At 38.3% G+C, this 17,217-nt stretch overlaps 1 protein-coding gene across 2 annotated transcripts in view; it reads left to right on the forward strand.

The window, feature by feature from the left end:
* Positions 1–17,217, forward strand: part of LOC126336299 (26S proteasome non-ATPase regulatory subunit 1) — a 330,884-nt gene that overhangs the window by 76,111 nt on the left and 237,556 nt on the right. For both annotated transcript variants that reach the window (XM_049999836.1, XM_049999837.1), the window contains exons 10-11: positions 3,674–3,889; positions 7,352–7,416. In XM_049999836.1, coding sequence (XP_049855793.1) covers positions 3,674–3,889; positions 7,352–7,416 — 281 coding nt within the window. The remainder of the gene's footprint in view (positions 1–3,673; positions 3,890–7,351; positions 7,417–17,217) is intronic.

Raw genomic sequence — 17,217 nt, forward strand, 5'->3', positions numbered from 1 at the left:
ATACCTATAGTTACTCCACTTAATACAATTGATTCCCATTTATTCAAATTTGCTATTAGGTTAGTATATTCAAGGGATATTAGAACAGTAACAAGAATTTACCAGTGAATCACAGTTTCATTAAAAGACGTGATAGGAAAGTCCTTTATGGAATATAAATAATGTAAGGAGTAAAGGCATCATGAGTTGTTACTGTTACTTCTTAGAGATTATTGCTCAAAAGAGACTATTTTATTCTTTTGTTTCTACATGAAGTTATTGCTATGAGTGTGGAAAATCACGTACCACTAAAGTGTGTTCAATGTGTGCACAAAGTTACTAGTAAATTATTGTGACTAGTTTTTGGTTGTTATTCTGGTTGTAACATGTAAACTTTGATGGTCAGAAATATCGTAATTAATAAAATGTTCTGAGCTCTAATGTTGTGGTCGACTTAATTTCATGTTTAAACACAATGTTTGTCTCCGGGCTAATCATCCGTTGAGGTAAAAAATGCGTGAGGAGGGCCGCGCAAAAATTGAAGCGATGCACAGGCACCTGTGGAGTCCAAAGTTGTCCTGCCTTTCTTTAAGGATGTTACTGACTGTATAGGAGAAATCTTGAAAAAAGTGATCATACCAGTAACCTACAAATCCTAAGATATGGCATCACCTAAAATTGTTCAAGGGTGCTCACAAACTGCTGGAAAACCAGGAATTTATAGGATACTGTGTAGTTGTGGGGAGCCGTACACGGTTTCTTCAAAAAGAACCATCAAAAAGCGTCTAGAAGAGGACAAAGGCAATGGTGGAAGTGGGAGAGTGACAGATCAGCTGTAGCAGAACATGCTTTGCAGCCAGGAGACCACCACATTCGTTTTGATAGGACTCCAGTACTGGCAGCCACAAGCAGATACCATGAGAGGATGTACCAAGAAGACATAGGAGGGCATGAAATTGATTCACTTTTGGATCCTGGTGCTAAAGATAATGTGTACCACTCTTCCACCATGGGGGTGGCGACAACAGCAGGTGATGGCAGTTGACAAAGGCCAGTTGTGCATGGGTACTTAAAACGAGACCTCACACTACTGTTCAGGAGTGCACACAAACAAAATTTTCCTGTAGGCATTAGCGACCCAGCATGTGAATCAGACTCTCAAAAATGCTACAATCCCTCTTAAAAATGACCTCTCCAGATGGAAACGAAACATTAATTTTTCAACTTTAAGGATTTGTTTATTAACTGATCTTTTTTATTGGAGGTGATATAATGTAAGGAACAGATTTCGTAGACAAATAACTTCAATTCCTGTAAGACACCCTAAAAGTTGCCACCCCAACACAGTTCATGTTGGGGCTTCAGATGCATAAATATCTGGATGCACACATAGTAAAGTAAATAATATGCCCAAGAAAAGTAATGGTAAAATAAAAGCTGCCCTAATTTTGTTGTGCCAAGTCATTCATATTTTTACCAGCTGCAGACTTGAAATGTCAGATTTCTTAAGAAACAAAGAACATCTCTCCCTTACACGTATAAATCTTTGTCAATGTTCAGCCATGTATGTGCTTATTTTTCTCCTTAGTTTGCCATTTAAATAAATATTTCATGACAGTGAATTTAATAGTAATAGATATGAAGATAAATTTTTAAAAAACAGGGTGTATGTGCTCTCTCTTTCTCTCATGCACTTTACCAAGGTGGTATTGGTTGTTCTGGAGCTGCTGCTGCTGAACTGACCAAACACAAATGGTGTATTATTTCTTCATTCATAGGGCTTCTATGAATTAAGGCAGACAGGAGCAGAATATAGCAAGTATGAGGCGTATTTTTTAAGTAAGGTCCGTTTTGCTGTAGACACTAGTAGTTCGCGGCAATCCCACAAAGAGCATGTGCATCGTGTACCGGCATGCCTCAGGAACAACTGTGCTCAGTTTCAGCTCTGTATCTAACCTGTACGGTTCTGTTCTGTGCTTTCAAAATGTTTGCTTATCAACTCATCTGCTGCTAGTGTGGTTCGCTCAGTGATTTGGTTTTTGTCAGCAAGGAACCTGTCTGCTGCAGAAATTCATTGACAGATTTGCAAAGTGTACGATGATACTGTTAGGAGTGAAAGCAAAGTGTGTAAGTTGGTATGAGAATTCAAAGATTGTTGTGACAGTGTCCATGAAGAGGACTGCTCCTGTCGCCCTTCTTTGATTACAGACGATTTGGTGGCTTCATTTGAAGCCAGGATGCATGAGAACAGGCACTTCACAATAACAGGTCTCTCAAATGAAGTTCCCTACGTGTCAAGATCAGTGCTTTACAATATTGTGTCTGAACACCTAAAGTTCAGGAAACTGTGCTCCCGTTGGTTCCCAAAACTCCTAACGGAGGACCACAAAAACCAAAGATTTGAGTGTGCGTTGGAGTTATGAGTCGTTATCACGAAGAAGTTGACGGCTTCAAAATCATGGCATCGGTGTTTTGGGATAGGCATGGTGTTTTGTTGGTCAACTTCATGCAACAAGGAACCACTATCAATGCAGAAGCATACTGCTAAACTCTGGAAAGTTATGCAGAGCGATTCAAAACAAAAGATGCGGCATGCTGACAAAAGGAATTGTCCTTCTCCATGATAATACAAGACCCCACGTTGCAGGTCAGACCCACGATTTGTTGAACAGTTTGTGTTGGGAAGTTTTAGACCACCCACCCTGCAGTCCTGACCTTGTGCTGAGCGATTACCACAGTTACGATGATGATGATGATGATGATGATGATGACGTGAAAACGGCAGTGAACTCGTTGTTATCAGAGCAGGTGGCAAGTTTTTATGAAGAAGGTATTTAAAAATTGGTTGTAAGGTATGATACATATTGGAACAAACTTGGCAACTATATTGAAAAATAGAGTGAAGTATTTACTTTCTGATAATAAATTTACTTTTTTGAAATAACATTTCGTTGAGTACTTATGTTCAAATGGACATTACTTAAAAATCACGGCAAGTAGTAGAAAATTAAATTTGTACGAGGCTGGCAACTACAAAAAAGTTTGTAACTACTCAAAATATAAGTAATGATTAGTGAGAGAATGCAATTATAAAACAATTTTTATCTGTGAGCAGTTCAATTTCATAGGAATTTTCTTCAAACTGCAACTGAATTCATTTGTGACATGCTCATCAATCAATGCTGAGAGAAAGGAAAACTGAAAAATCCAGTACTGCCAATTTTGTCAAAATATACTTGGTTTTCAGGATATGAATCTGTGATGATCAGTTCTCTCAATCTCTCATATTGATGTTACATGACGTTATTAGATTGAGGCGTCAGTTTCTGAACATCTCAGCTGTTAAGATTTCCATCTCATTTGTTTAGACAATGCAGGAATTTCCAAAGTGCCGAAGGCTCACAATTTTGGTACCAATTACAGCAGAGCTCATTTTTTTGGGAACAGGAGACAGATACCAAATATAGTGACATTTCATATTTTGTGCACTGAAGTGAAAACTATGCACTTCTTTGATTTTGATCCCAATAAAAATTCTGCCCCCATTTGGATAAACTGAGCTACAGTAGTGTACATCTAATGTTTGCTATTACCACAATATCAAGTTCCATGCTGAAAGTGTTGCTGTGAAACTAACATTAGCACCAGTTGGCCAGATTTTGTGACTAAGGTAGGGACTTATGCTTTGTTGCAGTATGCACAGGACACGCAGCACGAGAAGATCCTACGTGGACTGGCTGTCGGCATCGCACTCACGATGTACGGCCGTCTGGAGGAGGCAGACCCCCTGGCCACGTCCCTCTGCCAGGACAAGGACCCAATCCTGCGCCGCTCCGGCATGTACACAATAGCGATGGCCTACTGCGGTACTGGCAATAACCAAGCCATTCGACGTCTGCTGCATGTTGCTGTGAGTAGCTGCATGCATTTTATGTTACCAGAAGGTTTGGTCTGGCTAGTGTATATATTCAATCCTGTTGCCTGAGATTGTGTTTTGTTAGATAGTTTTCTGTGAAAGATTGTAATAAAACAGGGGAAAACCTTGGAAACAATGTGCCCAGTGTTGCAAGTAGTGCAGTATGCTGCAGGTAGATAATTGATAGTATAGCATTAAATGGGTAAATATCAAATACTCTGTTGCACCAATCTTGACATTTGTAATTGGTAGGTTGTTAGGAATTAGAATATTCATAGAAATTACACTATCGAATAGTCAACTGAATATTAGATGAATCTCTGAAAGCGTAATTTACCTGTTGTAAATGAGACTGGTAAGAGAAATATAGTGTAATGGTAAATACATGGAAGTACATTCCCTGGATGGAAAATAGGTCAGATGTTGCACAGACAAACGAAGTTAGAAGGAAGGTAACTGTGAGGAGGAAATCTTGGGTAGCAGGAGAAATACTTCAATTGATTGATCAAAGAAGGAAGAACAAAAATGTTCAGGGTGAGGCAGGGATACAGAAATGAGTCACTTATGAATGGAATTGAAGTTGATAGGTATGGGATCTAGTATTAGTCAGAATTTAAAAGGTGTGTAAGATTTGAGATCAATAGGTAGATGAATAGATAACATTTCATTGGAATTTCTATAATTATTGCTGGGGAAGTGGCAACCAAGCAGCTATTCCAGACAGATGACATACTATCAGACTCTCAGCAAAATATCATTTACACAATTCTGAAGACAGCAAGAGCGGGTAAGTATAAGAACTACAGCACAGTTAGCTTGACAGCTCATGTATCCAATTTGATGACAAGAATGATGTACAGAAAGGATTGAGGGTCTGTTAGATGTTGAGTTTCGCTTTAGGAAAGGTTAGGACACATGAGAGGTGTTCCTGATATTGCACTTGATAATGAAAGCAAGACTGAAGAAACATCAAGACATGTTCATAGGCTATGTTGTCCTAGAAAATGTGTTCAACAATGTAAAGTGGTGCGAAATTTTGGAAACTCTCAGAAAAATAGAAGTAAGCCATAGGGAATATCAGGTAATACACAGAATGTAAAGAACCAAGAGGGAATAATAAGACTGGAAGGCCAAGAATGATGTGCCTGGATTAAAAAGGGTCTAAGACAGGCATGCAGTCTGTTGCCCCTACTGTTCAACATGTACACTAAAGAAGCAATGACATAAATAAAAGAAAGGTTAGAGAGTGGGATTAAAATTTGGCGTGGGTGAGGATGTCAATGATAAGATTAGCTGATGGTGTTCCTACCCGTAGTGAAGGTGAAGAGTAATTACAGGATCTGGTGAATGGAACGAACAGTCTAATGAGTACAAAATGTGGACTGATTGTAAGTTGAAGAAAGATGAAAGTTGTGAGAAGTCGCAGAAATGAGAACAGTGAGAAACTTACGGGGATGGTGATCACAAAGCAGAGAAAATTAAGGAACTCACCTACCTAGGCAGCAAAGTAAACCATGACGGAGAGGACAAGGAGGATGTAAAAAGCAGACTAGTACTAGCAGAATGTGCATTTGTAGCAAAGAGAAGAGTACTAGTATCAAACAAAGCTTTAATTTGAAGAAAAAATTTCTGAGAGTTTACTTAGGAGCTCAGCATTGTACAGTATTTGAAACAGACTCTGTGAGAAAGCAGAAGAATCAGAATAGAATCAAAGTCCAGAGAAGGGTGGACTGGTAAGGTAAGGAATGAGGTGGTTCAATGCAGAATTGGCAATGAAAGAAACATTTAGAAAACACTGGCAAGAAGAAGGGACTGGATGACACGACACCTGTCCTATCATCAGGGAATGACTGCCATGATATTAGCAGGAGCTGTTGAGTGTAAAAATTGTAGAGGAAGACGGAGATTGGAATGTGTCCAGCAAATTATTGAGGGATGTTGGGTGCAAGAGTTTCTCTTAGAGAAGAGATTGGCACAGAAGATAAATTAGTGGCAAGCAACATCAAACCAGTCAAAAGACTGATGACTCAGAAAGAGAGATGATTCTAATATCGTGTAACACTATATGTAGCCATTATAATAGCCTCAGTATGGCAAGGAAGTTTTTTCGGGTTTACCATGTGATGCTAAATTGATTAGACATTATAATGCTTTGAAATTTTGGGGATGTTGAGTCCTTCGTTTGGATGCTTTAGCAAGCCGCTCAAAATGTGGTAGGGTGTCTGAGTGGTAACTGGAAATGTATCCTAGCAGACTCTTTAGTGTTCTCAGAAACTGGTTGTGATTGACTTGAGTTCACTGAGGACACCAATTCCTGATGGTTTTGGAACTGTCATCAGTAGTGCAAGACACTCATATGCAGTTACCAATTACAGGGGATAGGATTTTTTATGATCACGTATCTTATGCCATGCTACATGGCTGCGAGTGGTACAGCACTTGGTGCAGACACATTGGACTGCCTGTGTTGGTGCACCAACAAATTGGGCAGCTTCTTCCACATTAAGGTCATGGGGACATCCAAACACTATAGCTCCTTTCTATTAAGTCTGTCATGTTAACCTATGTTACAATGCTAATTCCATATGATTGACTGGCACATACATACTACTTCATTGCAATAGCTTTCATCATAGTGTTGGCATCACTGCCTGGTACTAGTTCTATACTGCCTACAGTGTTGGAATATATGTGAACTGTGAATTTGATGTCAGATGATGTGCCTGTAAATTTTTCTGTAGGATATAATGTTTTTGTGATTTCTGGTGCGATGTGAGATGGAACGCAGCTCAAAAGGTGGTAACTTAACTGTAGTTGTAAGAGTTGCATTTTACAGTACTGGACTGTTGTGCTTTGAAACTACCACAATGCCCATTGCTTTTTACTTCTTTTCCCCACCCTAATGACAGTGTAAGCATACATTTATAATTTCTATAAATAATTTAAGAATAATTTTAAAATAAATGTTACACATAAATCGGTTTTCTTACCCTGTTTTCTGTGTTCTGTCGTTGATATATCTCTTGGAGGAAAACTTTCAGAACCACTACACTTATTGCAATAAAGATCAGCTTTTTTATCCTGAGAGGTAGATTAATATAGGTTGGTAAATACAAATGGATGAATGATTTAGTTAGGTATAAGGATATAGCCTCCCACTCGATGTAATGAGTCAATTCATATTCTGAAAATTTTTCACATGGCATTGTTTTACAGTTTTGTTTTCTTCAGTAACAAATTGAGATTATAGTCAATTATCATTTGTCAATGATACTTCTAAAAGTTTTGGGCATATTAAATAAGGGGTTGCCCTGTTACAATGTGAGTAATAACATGAAACACAAACTGTAATCACGAAAATACAAAATATGTGGTGCTCGCTCTTCGGTAACACAGTGTTTTTATGTGCAGAATGTGTGTGTAACATGTACATGTTTAGCAGGTGCTGTCTTACAGGTGTCTGATGTAAACGATGATGTCCGGAGGGCGGCTGTAACGGGACTCGGCTTCCTGCTGTTCAGGTAAGTGCGCTACAACATTTTACAGAATATGGAAACTACACTTGGCTGTAACTGAGATTAGAAAACTACCTTACAAGAGAACAGTTGTTTGGATCACCACAGATCTTTTTGCTGCACACAGTTATGAAACTTCCAGATTCCCATACACTTGGAATGCTGTTACTGGATACAGGTATTAGGGAGTGTGTGACTTCTTAAGAGTACATTTATTGTCTAACTTGTCAGATTTTGAAATTTCTTCAACTTTAATCTGCTGCCCAGATTGTAACCTTGATTTCTGTAAGTAGTTGTTCAACTTGTAGTTAAGTTGCCAACTGTTAGTTGGGCGTTGGGTATAGTGAGTCATGTTGTGGTCCCACCATTGTGTAAGAAAGTGGGAATGACACATATCAAGTGGGAAATTGCACAGAGAGTTAAAACCTTAGATGGACAGGAGCCAGATTTTAAAATAAACTGTGAGAATGTCCACGTGTTGGCACTTGGTAGTTTCTCCAATTCTAGGAGTGGAATTAATTGATCATATTTTGTACAGTCATAGTATGGACTTCCAAGAAATTTGGTTCGCTTTACTTACTGTTTCATATGACCCACACTATAATTGAAGTGTCCTAGAATGTTGGCAGGTTGCTAGAAACAACTCTCTGATAGGCCTACACTTTTCTACCCCTTTGGTAGTAGACTAATTGTGAATGTGATTGGTTCATTTACTTCCTAATTCTATAAAAATGTGTGGAAGCTCTTTTCTATCAAGATTTTCCTCTAGCACATCACTCTGCTAAGTAATGTGTGAGAAAAGTAATAAGAAAGTAAATGCATTTTAACTAACATGTTTGGTGACTGGCCAGAGGCTGTTAAATGTTGCAAGAGTTCTTCTGCTGAGTCCAGAGTGCAGGAGACGGAAATAATTATGTGGGGTGGCTAAGGGAATAGCGAACTTTAAATGCTCACAATCATCTCCAGTTGACACTATGAAATATACCAGAGTGTGTAAGCTAAAATATATGGTACTTAAATGGAAACTGGTTATGAGCAAAGGAACTGTCCTGTGCATTAATCCTTTGTGTTAAAAAATATTTAAACATTGTTCTTAAATTTAGTTTGATAACTGTGTATGCTAATGTGAATAGATTATGAACTTGATTGAGCATTAAATACAGTGTAGTCATCCTTCATTGCCCACTCTGTGAGACAATTATGGCACATTTAAAGACTTTTTCTGCTGTCCAGTTTACTTCATTTACCATTGTTTAAATAATTTGAGTGTAAAGAGGTTTTGTAATATTGTAACTAAAACCCATGGTCATGTCCTAAGTGACAGTAAAGAAGTGTGAGTTGTGGAGAATGGACACTAGTTTGCACTGCCTTAATGTAATGACTGTACTGCAGGAAGTAGCAAATCAGCTATCCATTTCCAAAGTGCAATGTCTCAACAGTTTTATACAGAAATACTTTCTCAGACGGTTGCTTTACTATGTTCACTTAGTGCAGACAGACTTAAATCAACTAGCATACAATTTTGCCATCAGACAGCATTCAGTCAGTCACTGTGGGAGATGTCCAATGTTACCAGTCAGTCTCAGAGTAACTCCAGAATGCGGAAGTGATTTGAGGGAATGTGTCACTCGGACATACGTGTATGTTGTGTGGCTTCCCTTTTTCTGTTATGATACATACTTGATTAGATATAAAAAATACATGCTAACCCGTACCTTATTTTTCAGTAATATCTTCTCATAAGACGAGGCGTCACTAATATAGGAGAGTTGTCTGTGAATATCACTAACAGTATTTGTCACTGTTCCCTACATATAAGTGGTCTGGGATAATCGTTACTATCTATAGAGGAAGGGGTGGATGTAATGCTGTGTCGGAGCCAAATGTGCTGCACTGCACTGCAACACATCGTGCCATGTAGGCCAGAGCAGAATGACAAAAGGTGTCAGTGGATGCACAGCTGTTTCCAGTTGGTGTGTGTGCGCGCGCGGCACACACACACACACACACACACACACACACACACACACACACACACACACACACACACACACACAAGATAGAAGAGGGAGTGAGCCAAAATTGTGAAGGCAGACATCATTTATAAAAGAAAAGGAAAAGCTGTCAGCAATGGGTAACACCAGTATCAAAAATTAGGGAAATGTACTTCAGGATTTACTTCCTTAGTAAACTGCTTGCTGTTGATAATGAACAGTCTGACTTGAATCTAACCTGCAGTATTGAAGGACACAAATTCTAGGAATACTGTAGCTCGCAGAGAGAGGTATGTAATACTTCAGCTCCTTTTGGTATCTGGATATTCCTTTTCAAGCTTGATTTATTTCTTGTATACATTGGAATAAAGTTTGTTGTCAACATGATCATCTCAAATACTTGAAAAGTAATCCACAATATCTTTGCAAGTGCTCATCTAAGTTTTCAAGTTTTGTTGTTATTGGTGATGAAACTTTCCTAACGTCTGTTGCATCCAAAACTACTCGTATTCTCCACCAGGGATTGACACAACAGGAAGTGGGCTACAATATTTACTCTTTGAATTGTCTACGATTTGCCATTCTAACATTGAATTTCTGTTTACTTCCAATCTTTTGGCAGAAGACATAGTATAAGAGTGAAGTGAGGCTTCAATTAAAGATGACACTCATATTCTTTCATTATACCAGGTCATTACTGAAAAATGTCTACACAAAGAAGAGCTGCATGAATGATCACAAATTTGACATGGTAGTGTGTCATAGGAATGTTGAAAAATCTGAATTAGCAGATGCTTCAAGAAATGTCATATATCCCACATAAGCTGACTTGAAACATTGTAAGATTCAGTATTAAGTGAAGAATCATGATGTTCTTCATCCCCCTAAATATCGCTCATGTAGAGATTGTGGAGACAAGATTGGAATAATTGCAGCATGTACATGTACATGGACATTTAAGAAGTCATTCTTCCTGTGCTTTATGGCTGACTGGAACCAGAATAAACCTGTTCTACCCAACAGTCCTAAATTTTGTAAGATTATAATACAATGCATTTTAAATTTTAATGTGAGCTCTAATAATTTGTAATGAATTTTGGGATGGTCTGTACAAGTCAATTGCATTCAGTCAGTCAGTCATACCCACTTGCCAGTGTTGGTGAAAACTAAAGTAAGAACAGTCTTTGGAAGTCAGTCTTTATATGTAATGACTGAGGGCCTTTGGCTGTTAAATATAAACTGTCAGATGAAAAACAACTTAAGCTATCTAGATCTCGAAGTTTGTTTTACATATGTGACCAGTTTCGGCCTTTCACGATGTCGTGTTAATGGTCCTTGACCGACATGTGGGATGAATCTCACTTCATTTTCAATTGAAATAGTGGCCAGAATTCAGTAATTGATTACGCTTTAACAACATGATCCCTTTGTTCATCAGTAGCAGTCTGCTATTGATGAATGAAGGGATCATGTTGTTAAAAAATAGTACACGGATGCTACTGAATGCTGGCCCCTATTTTTATTGCACAGGAGGTGGGATTCTTCCTACACATTGAGCAGGGGGCTGAAGATAGCATAGTGAAATTACAAAACTGGTCACATAAGTAAAATAAAATTTGAAATGCAGGCAGCTGAAGATGTTTTTGATTTGATGTTCTTCAGAGTAAGAACAGTCTTTAATCAGTCTCATTGCGTGCACAGCCCAAGTATGTTGTGCTCCATACAGTTAATTTAAAATTTACAATGGAGAGAGAGAGATTGTTCATAAAAGATCAACTGAATAAACATTACAGGTAATTGAGTCAGTAATAGTCCAACTAAAAGTAATATTGCCAAAAATGAAGCATTCAAAGTAACATGGTGTATGAATAAATGCAGAAATGCAGTGCTATGTATTTGACCGTGTAAAACTGTTTCACACACAGCAGCTATGCAACCAAATCTGCTGTTTTTCATGCCCCCTCTGCACTAATCTTTTAGACCAATTTGCATGTGTCATGAATGTCTTTCTTGGTGTAAGTGATAGGCTAAATTAACGAGGTTCTGTGTGTATTAAAGAATCACAAAGCAGCAAAAACAAACCTGTACTCTTACTTCACAACAAATGTCATTGTAAGGACTAAAATTCTTCACAGAAACCAAACTCTTCCTGGAAATTGAGATCCTCTTGACTACTAAAGTCTCATGAAAACAAGAAAAAAAGTTATCTTGTCCTTGCATGTTGATGAATCCTGATTATGATACAGACAGTGGAATTCTGAGGAAATTCAGGAAAGTATTTTTGGCTGAGTTCAGGCAGATAATAAAGTTACTCTTCCATTTTTTGTTACATAATGAACATAAAATGTGTGTACAGGAGTTGAGATCCTGTTAATGAGGGCAAGTTTGTTTCTTGTCAGATTTCAGATCTGACATGCTGTGCTGTCAAATAAGTGCACATGGCACATTATGAGGATGTGTCCAAATGGATTTTGATGCTCTTCTTCATAATTATCTGATCCTGCCACCAAATCATACAAACAACGCAAGAGTGTCAATAAATCTATTGTCTTTCAAACATTCTGACAGTTCCTTCTTGGGTGTGTGATTATCCAGATGTTTTATAGAAAGCAACGGTTAACTTCCAATAAACATATTAAGTGGATTCCAGAATCATCTCCTGTCAGATTTAGCTCTTCTCAAAGTAATCTGCATTGATATAGTCAGACCCAGATAACTATTATGGCGTTTCAGTGGGAGGGGTACATGCTTCATGGCAGTACATTGAGGAACAGCTGCTGACTGCTTTACGGTGTCTCTGGGCCATAAAGGATCTGGAAAAGAGCATTTCAGGAGAAACTGGACCATGCAGCAGTGTCGTCCTTGTCATGGTGCGAAGATTGTTTGCAACTTAGAAGCAACCTGTTTACTTAACTTTTGATTTTCAGATAACAGTTGGACCCTTGCCTGAAGTAATGTCCCATGGTCAGTATTTGATATAATGTAGCTGCAGTTACAGACATGATGGTGCTTGGTGTCAGTCAGTCACAAGACTCTTTATTCCCCCCCCCCCCCCCCCCCCCCAAGCAATTCTTTGAAACATTTATATATTCACTGACATCCCACATTTGTTCAAACTCTTAAAGAACCGTTTACTGAATCAGTACATTATTTAATAAAAAAAAAGGCAGTGACAAATCCATGTTTGAGAAACTTAATTTTGGAGAGTGGCAAGATGAAAAAGTGCCCCAAGCTACCTCAGCAGCCTACTGAAGTGAAGGGCAGAGACCAGCAGCAAGTGTGCTTAGGAGCTGAACTGCTATTTAGTACCAGGAGAAAGACAGGTTAGTGATTCTATGCAGCTGGTAGATAAAGTCTTGCTGTATGCAATTCAAGGGCTCACAGAGTAATAAACCACTGGTCTGTGGATTCGGTATTCATTTTAAGCCCCATAACAGTACACAAAATTTATATATATTGTAAGAACATGTGCATTGGCTACTCAAAGTGTCAGCATCTGCTGTGATTTTGAAAAGAATTTTTGAAAACTATTGAGTAAGTTTTGTGCAGGTTAAGTGACTTTGCGATGTACAGTATTGAATACCTTCTTAATGCAAGGCAAAATAAAGACTGCTTGCAGAACTTTTTTTAACTTATAAGAGGTGTTGTAAAGAGCCAGGTAGGATTGTTGTTGGGAGCAAACACAAATGACATTTTTTGTTCCAAATCCATCATGTTTTGAGCCAGGTGTAGTTCAAAGATATGTGACTGCAACAGTCTTCAGCAGCATTCTACCAGGTTTGTTCAATGCACTGTCAATTTTTGAAGGAGAACAGGAGATCAAAGACAGAGAAATCACTGTAAAAGATACTGATATGCCATCAGTCATAGGCTTCTGACTGTAAGTTGGAAGGATGTAAATATCTCACTTAATATGTAACACAATGATTTAGACAGTAAGACAAATAATCCAGCTACTGCAGAGTCATTGACAATGCCTTGAGGACACTGTTGGGTGCCTGGAATTGATTTCTTCCTGGGGTTTGCTTGTACCCTCAGAAGTGCAGAAATGGACAGCAAATTTGAATTAATTTTTGCTCGGTTCCATGGATATGACTATTTATCCTTGGAAACTACTGTCATTAAGAACCTGAGTGACATTTCCTGAGAGTTTCTCTACTGTTAATCCAGAAATTCTTAAAATTTACACCAGAACATGAACATTTGTTTATCTGCACTGGCAGTCTTCAAAAGAGTTTGTAATCGGAGGTAGCTCACTATTATGAAGCAAAGTAGTGGCATTTGTCAATGCCTTTTGGGTAAAATAGTTGTTTGTGTAAATCAATATGTATAGGAACTTAGTTACAGGTAGTGTTTTTTGACAACAATAGAACTCCAACTATGCAGCAAGATTCAAAGATTAATGGTGCTAATGTTTTGCTTATTTCACACACTAAACCCCAGCTTTGTGGAACAGTAAGCATGATAAGTGAACTTGCACAATAATGCAAAAGAATTTCTCCTTCATGGCAATGCTAGGCCTCACGCAAGTCAACACTTCAAAGTCATGCATTCCATGAATGTGGTGTGCAAATTTTGTTTGTTACATGGTCATTATAAATTTAAATGAGCTTTTCTTCCACTGTGTGCCAGTGCCTCCCACACAGGTCCTCTAGCTTGTTACCTGTGCCTTGTGACTTGTTCGTTGGTGCTGACATTGTGATTTTTATGATTCAGAAAGGTTCCAAGAAGTTTTAGTTTTACTGTACTGTTATTGTGTTCTCTCTTTTCGACCTGCACTCATTTTTTTTAACTGTTGCAATTTCCGAGATAGGCGTGTATGAACTGAAAGTAATTGAAAATTAAGAAACTTGAATTTGCGCCCTAGAAGTATGATGGTGCTTACGCTGCAAGGATGTAATAATTTGGCTTTTTGGGCACTTGCATTCCTTTATCTCACAAGGAATTGATACAGGATGCTGAAATTTGGCCCATGCCGCCAACAAGTTCAATTTGTAACTCTTGGCCATGCCCCCCCGCCCCTCCCCCCGGTGTTTACATATCTTGGGCTATTCATTTTGGCACCTCATAAATTTGTCATAATTCAGCAAAGTAAAATTTCCACCGTGCAGTGGAGTGTGCACTCTATGAAACTTACTGGCAGATTAAAACTTGAACTTGGGACCTTTGCCTTTCACGGGCAAGTGCTCTAAAATTCCATAATGTTTCTTCTATGTGGCTAAGTCTTTTGTGTGTTCTCAGCAGCTGTATGACTGTGAGTTTGGCTCACCCCACCAATTAAATCTTGCGGAGATTGACAACATGCATTGCCATACAAGCTTTCTGTGTACTATATTCATTAATTCTGGAAGGGATTTGGCAGAGGCATATGGGACTTCAAAGTGGGCTTGGGGGGAGGAGGATTGGGGTAGGAGATTCTCTCTTCTTTGTTAGAGCTCAGAGATCTGTCACTAAAAATACAGAGGTGCAAAATCTGTCATATTTCTCTTTCGATTTTATTTAAATGTGTTTCTGTGTGTGTTTTGGCTAGACAGGATAACTAAAGTCAAAACCTGTTGATGGGTTTATGACAGGAAATATGTGTGTATATTAGTTCTCTAATGTAGGCTTGTTTTATGGTATTTGTCATCTGTACGTAAAGTGTAATTGAGATGAAAATGCTTATCCAGTTCACCAGTGCCTAAACAGTGTGGGTAACCACCTTAAAGTCATTCTGAGATCTCAACAAAACAATATCTGAATTGAGACAGCATTTGCTTGCACAATCTGATAATCAAGACACATAGTTGCCGTAACCACATCAGTGGCTTAAAAATAGTCCAGTGGTTAAGACACAAAACACAGACTGACATTTAACTATCTCTGCATTTAAACAGAGGAGTTCTTTGCTACATCACTGTACTGAATATTATGATGATCCTCTGATGGTGGTCAAAAATGGAAGTGTATAACAACTGCTAATGTTTACATTAGAGAAATGAGATTGTACTATACATTACCGTGAGCTAATATGGAAATAAAATAACTTCCAAACTAATTGAGTATGTGTTGTTGGGCGGGGCCAAGCAGTTCACATTAGTGGTATGGGCCTAGCTCAACTTTAAACTGCCCAGGGCTGTCATACCCCATTATCTATTTTTACTGGGTGTGGAGCTGTAGATGACTTGTAACAAAGGACGAAACTGGTAATCCAAATAAAAAAAACACAAACACGAGAGAGAGAGAGAGAGAGAGAGAGAGAGAGAGAGAGAGAGAGAGAGAGAGAATTTCATTTTTCTTATTGTGGTAAATGGACATAGATTTGTCTCCATGCTTACTCCTTTGCTTTACAATATTTAGGCCAAGTGCAAAGATGTAAAAAAAAAATTAAGTTACTGCATTTTTTTCCACTTTGAAGGGGCAACACTGTATCTTTGTGGCTACATGTTTGGGAAGGGTTTGAATCCCTCGTAAATATTCATTCTTCTCCAGGTTTGGAAATCGTTGAATCGGTGTTTGGCATCAAGTTTTGGTTAGCAGCACATACAGACACCAGAGTTATCATACTAGCTATGTGCCATGTGAATCTGCATCTGATCTTTGTGGGGAAGAGATGTACATGAATTGGGATGTTTTATCCTGGACTGTAAAGTGGGAACAGTTTTCTGTGAAATGGTACTGAACTTCGGAACCAAAACAAATTCAGTCTCTGTTTATCCACCATGGACAGGGAACATCAGCTGGTAAAGTAATTGTCTGTGAAATTCACCAACCGCCATGTAATTGAGATGTTATTTTATTTTCACTACCAGTTTCAGTATTTCACAATGCCACATTCAGGCCCCACATGTATGTATTGTCATATAGTGCCATATATTTCTGGATGTCGTGAATTGAAAACGGTATCCCAAGTGCTTCATTTGAAGACTTGAAAGCAACTCAAAATAGTCTTCAGATGAAGCACTTGGGATATGGTTTTGAATTCACGCCATCCTGTATGACAATATTGTTTATTTTTGAGAGATGCATGTGGGACCTAAAGATGGCATTGTGGAATGCCGAAACTGGTAGTCAAAATAAAATAACATCTCAATTACATGGCTGTTGGTGAATTTCATTGATAATTACAAAAACAAATTTGTTGATTTTGAATTTCAATGGCATCTGCTCCCTAATATAAAGACGTAAAATTTAATGATATGTTTATTTCTATCTCTCGGCAGTGTATCGTGGATGAACTGTGTACAGTAATTTCATTACCTCAAACTATGAACTTAGATTCCTTTAATGCAGAAAACCAACGTGCCAAAAGAGATACAAAAATCTATCTAGCTCTAGGAGAAAAACACAAACTGTTGGTGTCAGTAGGCTTGTATGTCTGTACAGTATTTGTTTTAGTGTTTTACTGTCTGTGAACAGCTGCTGAGAACTAGAGGCGATGTGGATGTTGATGTTCTTATTAACAAGTGGCATCAGTCCTGCTGTTTAGTGTAGAATATTTTGTTTCTGTAGTCTTCCAACTGCATTTGAGTGTGACCTAAAATCTTCCATTCTCCTCTGAATTCCACATAGTGCATGAAAAAAAAGTAGACGGTAAATGGCACCTCTTTCTACTTCTCTTTGTTCTACTGTTGTACAAAATGTCGCCACTTTCTGAATGATACACAGCTTTTGATAAATGTGTTTGTCCTGCAGCTATTAGTAATTGGTGTTGACATGTCACAACTACTTTTGGTTTATTCAGAACTAGTGGGATGTAACCATCACTACTAGTTTTCTATTTGTCTTCCAGTTTCAATATCTTCAGACTAGAGCTCACTGGAGATGTTTCAAC

The sequence above is a fragment of the Schistocerca gregaria genome, chromosome 2 (assembly GCF_023897955.1).
Source record: "Schistocerca gregaria isolate iqSchGreg1 chromosome 2, iqSchGreg1.2, whole genome shotgun sequence".
NCBI classification, from domain to species: domain Eukaryota; kingdom Metazoa; phylum Arthropoda; class Insecta; order Orthoptera; family Acrididae; genus Schistocerca; species Schistocerca gregaria.